Source organism: Corythoichthys intestinalis, chromosome 10 (assembly GCF_030265065.1).
Source record: "Corythoichthys intestinalis isolate RoL2023-P3 chromosome 10, ASM3026506v1, whole genome shotgun sequence".
NCBI lineage: Eukaryota > Metazoa > Chordata > Actinopteri > Syngnathiformes > Syngnathidae > Corythoichthys > Corythoichthys intestinalis.
Window position 1 is genome coordinate 23544483 of NC_080404.1, and position 14107 is coordinate 23558589.

The 14107-nt window shown below is 40.6% G+C and overlaps 1 protein-coding gene across 1 annotated transcript; it reads right to left on the reverse strand.

The window, feature by feature from the left end:
- Nucleotides 1–10907: 10907 nt before the first annotated feature.
- Nucleotides 10908–13773, reverse strand: LOC130923445 (uncharacterized). Its single transcript, XM_057849165.1, has one exon. The coding sequence runs from the start codon at nucleotides 13427–13429 to the stop codon at nucleotides 12551–12553; it is 879 nt and encodes a 292-aa protein (XP_057705148.1). The 5' UTR covers nucleotides 13430–13773; the 3' UTR covers nucleotides 10908–12550.
- Between the last annotated feature and the right edge of the window lie 334 nt (nucleotides 13774–14107).

Sequence of the window (14107 nt, forward strand, 5' to 3'; positions counted from 1 at the left end):
TGTTGTTAGAAACACATAAAATGTTAAATCAATGGCAATATTTTATAATATTTAGTCCATATTTTGACTGTTAGTTGGCGCCATGGTTTGCGGGCTCGCAGTGATGACGTCATTGGTATCTTTCCAAATGTGTAGCGTGTTCAACAATTGCTCTTTGCTGCCTAAACTCGCGAAGTAAAATGCCACGATGTGCTGCTTTTGGATGCAATTTCCAGTCAAATGGAAACAAGGGGAGTGAAGTGAGTGGTCAAGGGGGAATTATTATTTTTAGTGAATAAATGTGCATAAGTGGAAGCTTCTCCCCCTTTTTGGTCCCTGTATGCACGTATCCCACCCACCACGCGTTACAACTGGCGCCCGAACATTTTTCCTGGATCCTCAGTCAAGTAAGGGATCTGTCTATTTTCTGGATCCGACGGTCCCGTCTGCAGTAATGGTTTTGGATCTGTCAGTTTTTTTTATTCGTCAGTCCCACAGCGGCTTTTCGGATCAGTCTATTTTGTGGAATCGACTGCCTGATCGCAGCTGTGATATTGCCAAGGGATTGGTCTAATTCCTGGATCTTCGAGTGAGTAAAAAACGCTGATTTGGATTAGTATTGCTATCTTTTTTGTTGACCAATCTACGTGGGAGTTTTCCCCAAATCATACTAAATAATTAAAGCACTATGGCACGCTACAGTGACGACAGTGACTCTTGACATGGACCTTACAACAATGTTGGAGTTCGTCAGGGAATGCGTGTTTGCGTACTGCTGAGCTCCCGAGTGAAGAGTGGTTAAGGAGGAAATATTATTTTTTTGTGAATAAATGTGCATGAGTGGAAGCTTCTCCCCTTTCTGGTACTTTTATACACGTATCCTAGCTATCACGGGTTACAATGTACAAGACCTGGATTACACAAGGTGTGCTCTTTTGCCTGTACTGTATGTAAAGCACACGACAGCTCTGGATGCTAACAATCTACATAATTATATTGGGATAAGTTTGAAAACGCAATATGCTTACCTTGAATATCTGCTAATAAAACCGGAGTTCCCGAATCCCAACAGCATGCACTCTCGCTCCCAACCGGAGTTCCCAACAGGACTCTCTCGCATCACCAGTTTTGCCCAACTTTTGTCTTATCAGGTATTTGCTGCACGCATTTTCCCCTGAAGCTCGTCTTGTGAACGACCGACAGTGCTGTCCTGCACTTCACTTTTCAGATCTGGTTGAAATAGGAAGGGTAGAACTGACGACATATTGGGAAAGCTAACGAGTGACGCGCTGGAATTTCGGCAACGGGACCAGTGACGTCACGCACTGCGACGTAACAAGAATGGCGACCTATCACTTAAAATAATTTAATAAACTTTATTAAAACAAAAACATTAAGAGGGGTTTTAATATCAAGTTATTATAACTCATACTAACATGTATCTTTTAAGAATTACTTGTCTTAAAAATAGAGGCTCCCTATAATAAAGGGAACCACTGACAGAAAGACTTGTAGTTCTTAAAAGATAAATGTTAGTATGAGATATAATAGTTTGATATTAAAACCCTTCTTAATGTTTTCGTTTTTATAAAATTTATAAAATTAGTTTAACGAGTAGGTCATCATTGTTGTTGTTTTCGCAATGCACTGTGGGCAGTGACGCCAGAGAGTTGCACTGCTGGGCTTTCAGAGTATGACTTTAGCGTAATAAACATGTCATCTTTTCAGCCGAGCTGAACGAGCAGCAAAATCAAAATGAACAGGACGGGATGAGACGAGAGTAGGACAAAAGTGTTCATGGGGCAAGTTCGTCTAGTTACAGTGACAGCAAGCGCTCTCCTACTCCCGTGACGTAGCGGAGAGTATTTGCTGTCAAAACCTCCAGTTTTTGTTTGCAGATCTGAACTCATTCACTCCCAGCCATTTTCACCGGAGCAAGGCCCTTCGCTCCCGGCCGTTTTACTGGATTTTGACTGATTTTGCAAGGCCCACAGAAAATTCTGTTCTATTGCTATATAAACATGGAACCCACCAAAAGAAAGATTATACTCTCTTCTTTCAGCAGAAAAAAAGTTAGTTCACATCTTTTTCCATTCTTTAGAAATCAGCATTAGAAAATAGCTTAGTTTGAGCAATTTTCCAATTTCTGATGAAAAAACAGAGAAATTGAGCTTTTTGTGAAAGCATACATTTCAAACATAACTTTCACTTACACACAGCTATTTTTTGCTTTAGTTACATCCCAAACATCTGAATAATGTTTTCCTTTTACAAAAAAGGATAAACAACAAGTCAAATAGAGCTTTTGATGGCAAAGTAACAATTTATATGCACATAACAAACTGAACGATGACGCTGTTCTGGCTGCGACAGTCGATTAAACTTTTCCCTCATCGCCGTCTGTCTCATAAAGATTAATTTTTTTGAGTCTCTGCGGGCTCTGCTCGCAAGCAGCACGGACTCAAAGGCATCTTCCGCTGCACTAGTGGTCCCGGTCATTCTGTTCGGTCGTCCAGCGCCTGGCATCCCGGGGGTCTTCCCGGTTGTTCTGCTCAGTCGTCCGCCGCCTGACATCTATTCGGTCGTCTTCCGCCGGCGCCCGGCCGTGCGGCTTGGCCATTCGTTGCCGTTGAATCAGGTTGCCGGTCTTACCAAATGCGCTACTCCAATCCAGTGGCCAGTTTTATTGCTTTAAAATGGATTTTCAGCTTTGTGCTTTGGAGCTAAATTGAATCAGAACCTGGAGATGTCTTTTTTGAAAAAAAAATTTTTTTTTTGAAAAAAAAAAAAAAAAAAAAAAAAAAAAAAAAAAACGTAAAAGACCTATAAATACATCTTTGGGACACAGAAAAAATAAAAATAGAACGTATTTACACGTTTTTGGGAGCCAATAAGTTAACGGTAAACTACTGTGTGAGCAAACCTTTTCTATTATAATTATGGAGATTGTTAGCATCCAGAGATGTCATGTGCTTTACATATGATTAGGATGTACAGTGAAACACAACAGTTTGATTATTTTTGCAGATAGCCTGTGCATCACAGCACACGAAAACTTTCATGCCGTTTGCCTCTACCGAGACGTCTAATGGGCTCAGCCTCCGTGATTGAATGCTGCCTTACCCGATCGGAACTGGTGTTCTGCAATTCCTTCCTACGGGTCACCAACCATCATATTTTAGTCACATAAAAACGCAGTCCACTTGAACCGGTACCAGTCCGCAGCCCGGCAGATAGGGACCCCTGCCTTATCAGATTGATCTATCGAATGAAACTAAAATTAGTTTGATTGCTGGCTCTTTGTATCATTTTCTGCCCAGCACATTATAATGTCGCCTTATTTTTATTAAGACAATAAATCAACAAGATAGCATTAACATTATTAACATTCTGTTAAAGCGATCCATGGATAGAAAGACTTGTAGTTCTTAAAAGATAAATGTTAGTACAAGTTATAGAAATTTTATATTAAAACCCCTCTTAATATTTTCGTTTTGATAAAATTTGTAAAATTTTCAATCAAAAAATAAACTAGTAGCTCGCCATTGTTGAAGTCAATAACTACACAAGGCTCATGGCGCTGAAAGCCTGAAACCCATAAAATCAGTCGCACCCAAGCGGCAGCAGAGGGCGACAAAACACCAAAAAACACTAGTAACAAGTGGACATGACACTGTGTTTTCATTTTAATCAGTTTGAGCGGGGCATGTGCGTTAAATGCGTCAAATATTTTAACGTGATTAATTTTAAAAATTAATTACCGCCCGTTAACACGATCATTTTGACAGCCCTAGTTTAAACACGTTTTCTCCCCTCAAATCGTATTTCGATTCCCTAGCCTGGAAACGACTTTGCAGGTTAACATTATCTTTTAAGACCTACATGTCTTTCTATCTGTGCTACCCTTTTAATATTAATGCTGTTTTTCGTGTCTAAAATGTCTTTTCAAAAAAGTGATTGAAATTATTGTTCCAAGAATTGTATCCTTACTTGCACACAGTATGATTAAATACATTTTTTTTTTTTTTTTTTTTAAATTTTACTGGTTCATCTCTGCTTGACATTATCAAGCAAAGCTTTTTTTTACCACCACATGCAGGATATTCTGAGTATAGCCTTGTTGACCAAATACAACACTGAACAAAGATGGCTGTGACACTTGGCCCCTGAGGGTTACATGTGGCCCCTTCTAGGCCCGTTTTAGAAAAATCCTAGCACCTAGCTTGGGGGATTGGCAGTGAATGCTCATCTCTCTTTGCTATTGACTCCGCTAGACCTCCAATTTATTGGACTGCAGTCAAAATGGATTGGTCAGTGGCTGCCAATTACTGAAGTTACGGAAAAGGGGAAAAAATATTTATGCACAAAAGGGTTAAGTGCAGATGAAAATAAAATCCCGTAAGTGAATCATTTTTCGTTTGATTATAGGGCTGAACAGCATTGGAAACAACTAACATTGCGACTTTTTGGGGGTTTGCGATATATTGCAATTTTTAAACTAGAACAATTTTTACGAGATGACTTGAATAGCTCTGTTTGGAAAGACTTTGGTTTACTCACTATGACTACATTGTGTTCATTAGAGATTAGGCCCGCACAATATATCGTTTGAACATCGCCATTGCAATGTTCGCATGCACAATGTTCCTATCGCACGATGTGCAATTGTTTTTTTGAATATCATAAAAGCAGCAAGAGTGCAGAGACATGGCCTCCTGGATCCCTTTTATCAGAGCTGGGCAGAGTAGCCAAAAATTGTACTCAAGAGTATTGTTACTTCAAAATAATATTACAGTACTAAAGTAAAGGTAGTCAACATCCAAAAAATGTACTCATGTACAAGTAAAAAAGTACTGTATTGGTGAAAAGAATACTCAGGTAATGAGTAACATTGTGAGTAGCTGCTTCCGATGTTTGATTTATTATTTTTTGATTGATTTTTTTTTTTTTTAAAGATGGTATTTTTTCTCAGCACATTAGGCAAATGCTTTTTTTTTTTTACGGCTGCCGTGATAGAAGAACGGCATGGAGTCATGTGATCATTGTTGCAACATCTCATTGGTGAAACTGATGAAGCTACTGTTGGCATCTCTGACAAAAATAAAGTCAATATGTAGGATAAAAAGGAAAAATGTAACGACTCCAGTGTAGCCCAAAGTAGCGGAGTAAGAGTAGCTTTTCTTCTTCATGAATCTATTCAAGTAAAAGCAAAAAGTACATTTTTTTTCAATCAAAAATTAACCCCCTTTGCCCGGAATAAACGGTATCGCAGTGTTCCCTCGTTTTATGCTGTTAATGGGGACCACAATCTGCCGCGATAAGTGAAAAACCGTGAAGTAGCGCCCCCCCACAAGATATATATATATTAGGGGTGTTAAACGATTAAAATTTTTAATCGAGTTAATTACAGCTTTAAAATTAATTAATCGTAATTAATCGCAATTAATCGCAATTCAAACCATCTCTAAAGTATGCCATATTTTTCTGTAAATTATTGTTGGAATGGAAAGATAAGACTCAAGACGGATATATACATACAACATACAGTACATAAGTGCTGTATTTGTTTATTATAACAATAAATCCACAAATGGTATTATTAACATTCTTCCTGTTTAAGTGATCCATGGATGGTAAGACTTGTAGTTCATAAAAGATAAATGTTATAGTTACAAGTTATAGTAATTTTATATTAAAACTAGGGCTGTCAAAATTATCGCGTTAACGCGCGGTAATTAATTTTTTAAATTAATCACGTTAAAATATTTGACGCAATTAACGCACATGTCCCGCTCAGACAGTATTCTGCCTTTTGGTAAGTTTTACAGTAAGGTTTTTTGTGCTGTCTAACAGCGAACTCTTGTGGTCACTTTGCGACATGGTTTATTGCTTTCTTGCCAGTTCAATATGTCTGCACGACGTCTCGGGCTGACGCCTACGTTGTAATGTTGTGCTTATATGATCCTTGGACAAGATTTGTCCGTAAGTATGGTTGTTGTAAAGAATGTACATAATATGTTATTAAGCGAACTGTTATATTTTTTGTACGAGACGCTTTTTGTTTATGTTTAGTGAACCTGTATAGCGTGCTAAGCTAACGTTGTTGCCAATGCAATGCTTGTGTACTTTTTTACCCCTCTTCATATTTTCATTTTAATAAAATTTGTACAATTTTCAATCAAAAGTAGAGTTAATATAATAATAAGAAGAATAAAAATAACAATAATAAGAATTGAGTGATCAAACTCTGGGTAATGCCAGTTCACTTTGCATTGTTGTTTAGCTGTGTGAGAATAGGGCCTCATTACTACAGACTGAAGTGCTTTTCTTTTTGTAAACATTTTTTTTTTTTTTTGAGAGATAGCAATATTATTTTTGTTGTGCTTTCACTAAATGATACTTCTGTTTGTTGTGAAGGAGTTGCAGTAGCGTATGCCAATAAACGGCGCAGCCCAAAGAACGCCTGTGTCCACTCGCCTTTATAAAAGATATATCTCTGTGCATATCTTAACCAAAATACAACAAGAGACACATAATTGCCACTAAAAGAAAGCAAACTTACCGAAATATGTGTGGAGCACAAAGCAACAGCATAAACGTCTCACAACTACTAATTCTCCCACTATTAGAAGGAATAACATTAGTATGGAACGGCGCTGCGCTGCCCCCAAGCGGCCGGTGGCATTCTCTTCACTCTTAATGTCCATAAACGGCCTCATTGAAATCTGTTTGAGGCAATGCAAGAGCGGCTCATTCAGTGCACGAGTTAATTGCGTCAAATATTTTAACGTGATAAATTTTAAAATTTAATTAACGCCCGTTAACGGGATAATTTTGACAGCCCTAATATATATATATTTTTTTTTTTTTTTTTTGGGGGGGGGGGGGGTTGTATTCAATGTTTTTATTCAAGATTTAGCATTGGAAATAGATGCATATTAGACATGTTTTTTTTCACCCCCCCCAAAAGTCTAGTTTTATAGTTACAAACATGTTACTGTTCCAGCGAATTATTTTTAAACACGAATGGAGTAGAAAAATGCTTGTCTTTATTAAATGCTTCTCTGAGTGAGTCCACTCAAATCCGATCAAGCTGCTCACTTACACACAATAATTTGCCAAAGCAAATGTTTAACAAGTTAAACGATGATTGACGCATGCGGCACGTTGAAGCTACGGCTTCCAAGCATCTGTGGCAAGATTAAATATTAAACGTGTGTCAGTCATCGTTAGCTTTAATAAGCAACTCCAGTGCACTGCCTGACCAACAAAGAGCAGCGGGAGGTACAGTGAGACTACGTGATCGGCTCGGGACGGCTCATCTGTATTTATTAATTTTTTTTAATTGAGAAAAAAGTCCGCGACGGACTGAGGGCGCGAAGTTTGAAGCGCGAAGTAGCGAGGGATCACTGTATATGAATACAATGTGGTCATGCTGAGTCGACCAAAGTATCTATCCAAATTCTTCCAGTTTTAATATCGCAAAATATATCGCAAACCCCCCAAAACTCGCAATGTCAGTTTTTTCCAGTACCGTCCAGCCCTATTAGAGATGTCCCGATCCGATCACGTGATTGGAAATCTGTCCGATTGCACCATTTTTCAGAGGATCAGAATCGTGTGAAAAGGATTGGGTTTTATGTTTTTCTGCTTCATGCTCCGACTGACTCTCCCCCTTCCTCTGGCTAGGCAGTGCGACCAAACTGTTTTTCTTGGTCACCAGTGCAGCTAGCGTTTGGTACTTATGTTAGCAATGATTGACAGGTTTGGCGCTTTGATCTGGCCAGAGACGCCTCAGTAGCGCTACGATCAAAGGCAGAAATGTGTTAATCATCGTTAAGCTTGGTAGACAGTCTGAAGTGTGCTGTGGCGACTTTTTCATCATTGTGTAGCTGAGAGGCTGTTCTCAGCAGTGTAAGCGTCAAAGGAAAAAAAATAATAAAAAATTGTTTTCGGTATCGGATCAGGACTCTGTATCGGGAGATTCTCAAAATTAGGTCGGACTCAGGAACAAAAATATGCGATCAGGATATCCCTAGTATTCATATAATAATGTTTAATCCAGGCTAAGGGAGTTTATCTGTGAATGATGATGATTGGTGTATCCAAAAGGGATCCAGGAAACCTTGTCTCTGCACAATTGTTGCTTTTATGAAGAAAAACAAAGGTTCACATAACAAAAAGAAAAACATACCCCAAAAAACAATTGCACGTCCTGCGATAGGGCTTTTGCGTACATTGCGATGGCGATGTTCAAACAATATATTGTGCAGGCCTATTTGATTATCATTTTGAATCAACAAGATTCCATCCCCTTGGAGGACAGTGCATCTGTTGTATTGTGCGAGGCGCTGTCACGCCCAGTCTTTCCGCGGCACCACCATCGTGTCCAGTGTTCGCCTTGGGGGAGAAAAAAATACCATTGCTCTTCCTCTCTTTGCGGGAACACTTTGTGTTGATTCCTCCAAAACCAAATTGCCATTGATGCCATGGCGGCTAAGATGAACCTGTCTGTGGAAGAGGAGCTTTTTCTTTCTTTCTTTAATTCTTTTTCTTTTTTTAATTCCATCGAGTGAGAGAGCGAGGCACGCCAGCTGCCACCGTAGCAGGGGGCTCGCAACACGCCCCCGCTATTACGCAGAAGCCGGTCCAGTTCATTAGTTGTCATGGAAACCACCAAAGGGAAAATCAAGCAGAAAAAAATAGTTTGCAGGAAGTCGCTTTGGAGATATTGCCTATGACAGATGAATATAGTAGAGATGATGTTACACTGACATCAAACATTGATATTTGTATCAATTCAATTCAATTCAATTCAATTTTATTTGTATAGCCCTCAATCACAACAGAGGTCTCAAAGGACTTTACAGAGGCAATATGATACACAATTAGAAATGAAGCAACAAAGATGAATAGATACAGTTCAAGTCCTGGGTATCCCCTATCCTTAAGACCCTCCATGCCGGCAAGGAAAAACTCCAAAAACTCCAGAGTCAATTGGGAGAAAAATGAGAAACCTTGGGGAGTACCACAGTCAGGAGAGATCCACTCCCAGGACGGATAGACAGGAACCCCAGAACGGCTAATGGAAATTAGCAAGCGAAATTATAGTCCGTAAAAATCCAGTGGAGTAAAGGAGCAAGAAGAGGTCCCTCTAGTCAGATGAGACGGAGGTAGCAGCGAGGACGTCTATCCAGCCAGGGGTCCGGACAGTCAGGAGGCTGCAGCTGAAAAATAGCCCCTCCCCAGAGGGGAGGGGGGAAAGGGGACACCGGGTGACTAGTGATGAAGAGACTAGACAACTAGATATTAACATTGGAAAATAGAAATAAAGTAAGACAAGTGGTAGGTAGAGTAAGAAAAGGAGATAGAACTCAGCGGCTGTACTGCCCCCCAGCATTATAGCTTCTAGTGCAACTTAAACTATGAGTCTATTCCGACTTCAACTAGCCTAACTATAAGCTTTGTCGAATAGGAACGTTTTTAATCTAATCTTAAATGTGCAAACTGTCTCGGCTTCTTTAATACTAGCTGGAAGCTGATTCCATAAAACAGGGGCTTGGTGGCTAAAGGCTCTAGCTCCGACAGTACTTTTATGAACCCTGGGAACTACCAGTAGACCTGCATTCTGAGATCGGAGTGTTCTGTTGGGGCGGTATGGAACCAGAGCATCGGTGAGATAAGATGGCCCCAACCCATTAATGGTCTTAAATGTAAGAAGGAGGATTTTAAATTTAATTCTAAACTCGACTGGAAGCCAGTGAAGTGCCTGGAGCACAGGGGTGATGTGCTCTCTTCTATTGGTTCCTGTTAAAAGTCTTGCTGCTGCGTTTTGGACTAGCTGAAGACCTTTTAGAGAGCTTTTAGGACAAGCTGCAAGTAGGGAGTTACAGTAATCCAATCTCGATGTAACGAACGCGTGAATTAATTTTTCTGCATCGCTTTTAGATAAAATATTTCTAATTTTGGCGATGTTGCGCAGGTGAAAGAAAGCCGTTCTACAGGTTTGTTTAATGTGTGCTTTAAACGATAAGTCAGGGTCAAATAGAATTCCTAGGTTTTTAACTGTGGCGCTGGAGGCTACACTTACATTGTCCAGAGCGACTATCTGGGCAGATAAAGAGTCTCTAACACTTTTCGAGCCTATTATAAGGACTTCTGTCTTTTCAGGGTTAAGTAGAAGATAGTTAGTGCTCATCCAGGTATTTATATCTCGGACGCAGGCGCTTAGTTTTTCTACTTGCCTGACCTGCTCAGGTTTAATTGATAAATACAGTTGTGTGTCGTCAGCGTAACAATGAAAGTTAATGCTATGTTTTCTGATGATGTTACCTAGAGGAAGCATATACAGCGTAAACAAGATGGGCCCGAGGACAGATCCTTGCGGCACACCATAACTAACTCTAGAGTACGATGATGATTGCTGGTTTACATTGACAAACTGGTACCTATTAGATAAATATGATTTAAACCAGCAGAGGGCTGCTCCTCTAATGCCTATGTCACATTCTAATCTCTGCAATAAGATATTATGGTCGATTGTGTCAAAGGCTGCGCTCAGGTCCAGCAGAACCAGGATCGAGACTAATCCAACGTCAGCGGCAAGTAACAAGTCATTAGTTACTTTAACTAATGCGGTTTCAGTGCTATGATGAGCTCGAAAGCCAGACTGGAACTGTTCAAATAAACTATTGTCCTGTAGGTGCTGACAGAGCTGTTTAATTACCACTCTTTCAAGGACTTTGGAGAGAAATGGTAAGTTAGAAATAGGTCTATAATTGGCCAGAATATCAGGATCAAGAGTAGGTTTTTTCAAGAGCGGTTTAATAACTGCATATTTAAAGGACTGCGGCACGTAGCCAGTAACTAATGAGATATTTATTATATTTAAGATAGTGTCAATAGTTAGAGGCAGGGTCTCTTTAAAAAGTTTGGTTGGGATTGGGTCAAGGAGGCACGTTGATGGTTTGGAGGACATTATAATTGAAGTTACATCAATTTGGTCTACAGTGGTAAAGTTATTTAATATTTTAGAGGGGTTTATAGGAGATTCCGAATTCTTTGTCTGCACTTTATCAGACCTAATAATTGGAAGTGATTCATTTATTTTATTTCTAATAGTTGCGATTTTATTGTTAAAAAATTTTAGGAAGTCATCACAGCTAAGGGTGGTTGGGATATAAGGTTCTATTGAGGTGTGACTGTTTGTCAGCCTTGCTACAGTGCTGAACAGAAACCTAGGATTATTTTTGTTTTCCTCTATTAAGGATGAGTAATATCTGGTTTTAGCCGTGCGCAAGGCCTGCTTATATGTCACTAAGCTGTGTTTCCAAGCAGAGAGGGTGTGCTCTGTGTTGGAACGGCGCCAAAGTCTTTCTAATTTACGTGTCGATTGTTTAAGAGAGCGTGTTTCAGCATTATACCAGGGAGATGCTCGTCTCGGCTTGACAAACTTTAATTTGGAGGGAGCGACGACATCTAGGGTGGTACGAAACGTAAACAGAACACGATCAACAAACTCGTCATTAACAGCAAGGCCGGACATCACTCCTTCATAATTAGATGACATGGAGGCAAATATAGGCTGAATTATCTGTTTATACTCTGAAACAGAGTGATCACCTAATGTCCTTTTCATCTGAGTTCTAATCACTGGTGGTGGATTATCTTGAAGCACAAACCGAAAGGTAATTAGAAAATGATCAGACAGTACAGGGTTGTGGGGATGGACACTAAGATCACTAATCTCAGTACCGTAGGTTAAAATCAAGTCCAGGGTGTGCTTGTGACTATGGGTTGGTTTATTTACATTTTGAATGAAGCCAGTCCCATCTAGTAGGTCATTAAAGGCCTTACCAAGGGAGTCACCTTCATCGTCAACATGTATATTAAAATCCCCTACAATTATAATTCTATCCCAGCTTAGCAAAATACTAGATAAAAAGTCAGAGAAATCTAACAAAAACTGTGAGTAGGGACCAGGGGGACGGTAAACCACTATGAACAGAACTGGTTTTTGGTTCTTCCAGTTAGCGTCTATAATTGATAGTGCTAGACTTTCAAAGGAGTTATAAATGTAATTAGCTTTACTTTTTGGGCTCATACCTAAACAAGAGTGTGATATTACTGCCACCCCCCCTCCACGGCCCGTGCTTCTAGCTGTGTGAAAATTCACGTGACTTGGGGGTGTGGATTCATTAAGTCTAACAAAGTCATCCTGCTGAAGCCAAGTTTCAGTCAGGGCCAAAATATGAATATTGTAATCCCCAATTAAGTCATTAACTAACAGAGATTTGGGCGAGATTGACCTGATGTTTAATAATCCGCATCTTATATATTTATTAAGAGCTAATTTATTTTCACTGCTATCAGGGGCTATATGTATTAAATTCTTTGGTCTCGTTCCTATAGTACTCGGTTTTCCCCTGTTCACTATACGAGGCACGGACACAGTCTCTATCTTCTGTCCTGAATTTTGGATTTGTGACAGCTCGGAAAGAGGCGAGTGGTCACTACTAACAGTGTTATGTTTTACACTACAACACTGCGCCCGGGCCCCCACTCTCAAGTGTCACTTTGGGAGACTTAGTTTGGCGGCCAAATTTCGAGTTAAGAGAGCAGCACCGTCCCAAGTCGGATGAATGCCGTCTCGGCGCATGAGCCCGGGCTTGCCCCAAAACGCGTGCCAGTTATCAACAAAGACTATATCGTTTTCTGGGCACCATCTAGACAACCAGCGGTTAAATGATGAGAATCTAGAGTACATCTCATCATTGACCAAATTAGGCAGAGGACCAGAGAAAACTACGGTGTCCGCCATCGACTTAGCAAGTTCACACACCGAGGCTACGTTTAATTTAAGCACCTCAGACTGTCTCCGCCGGGCGTCGTTACCGCCTGCGTGAATCACGATACGGCGGAACCTCTTCCTACTCTGCTTTAAGAGTCTGAGGTTTCCTTCGATGTCACCGACTCTGGCCCCTGGGTAACACCTGACAGACACCGCCGGGTGCTTCACGTCTCTAACTATGGAGCTTCCAATTACGAGAGTGTCTGGTTCAGCCGGTGTGTCGCTGAGGGGGGCAAACCTATTGCTGACGTGAAGCTGCTGGTGCACTAAGGTTGTGCGTTTACCACTGCGCTTCCCCCGTACAGTCACAAATCCCTCCTTAATTTCCCCCGGCTGCACGGGGCTCGCTGGGGGGCTAACTGCGCTAGCAATCCTACTACTGCAAGCACGACCTGCCACTACCTGGCTATAGCTAGGACTAGCTTTCGTCTCTAGAGTGCAGAGCCGTGCTTCTAGCTCAGAAACCCTGGTCTCCAACCCTGAGACTAAGCTACACTTCCTACAGCTACTACTGTCCTCGACGAAGGAGCCAGGGTGCTCGCTATACATACAGCACACTGAGCAGAAAAGACGGGAGGACGAAGGCAGAGGGCTAGCCATAGCTCGGATAAGCTAGGCTAGCAAGATAGAGCTAAAGAGGAGAGGAGAGTAGTTTTAATCCACGATCTGTCCGATCGTGGGATAAAACAAAATAAGGAGCACTAGGAGAGCCGAACTAGCCTAGGATCGATTCTCCGATGTGTCCGTTGGATAAAACAAATTGAGGAGCACTAGGAGATTAGCGACTAGTAGCAGCGCTATAAAACAAACGATACACTCACCGGATGTGACGTCACAGGAAACAACTCCTTCAAACGGACGCTTCAACCAATAAGCATTAAATGAAGCATTATCATTCAATATCAACTCTGTATGTGAATTGATGCTGCACCTTATTCTAACTTACCGTATTGGCCCGAATATAAGACGACCCCAAAAAAGACTTTTTGAACACCAAATTAATTTTTATACAGAAAATAATTACAGTACAGCTGAAACAAATAATTATAACAATATATTTGAGAGAAAAAGCATGTTATTTTGCCTCATTCAAATTTTAATATGGTGTTATACTTGTATAGTGCTTTTCCACCTTTCAAGGTGCTCAAAGTGCTTTACACTACATTGCCATCTACCTACTAGTGACGCAGCACCAGGAACAATGCAGGGTTCAGTGTCTTGCTCAAGGATACTTAGGTGTGTTCATCAGGGCAGAGAATCGAACCCACAACCTCTGGG

What these genes read in the sequence shown, in the direction of transcription:
- LOC130923445 (XM_057849165.1), bottom strand. Translation starts at nt 13,429, where the DNA reads ATGGCTAGCCCTCTGCCTTCGTCCTCCCGTCTTTTCTGCTCAGTGTGC.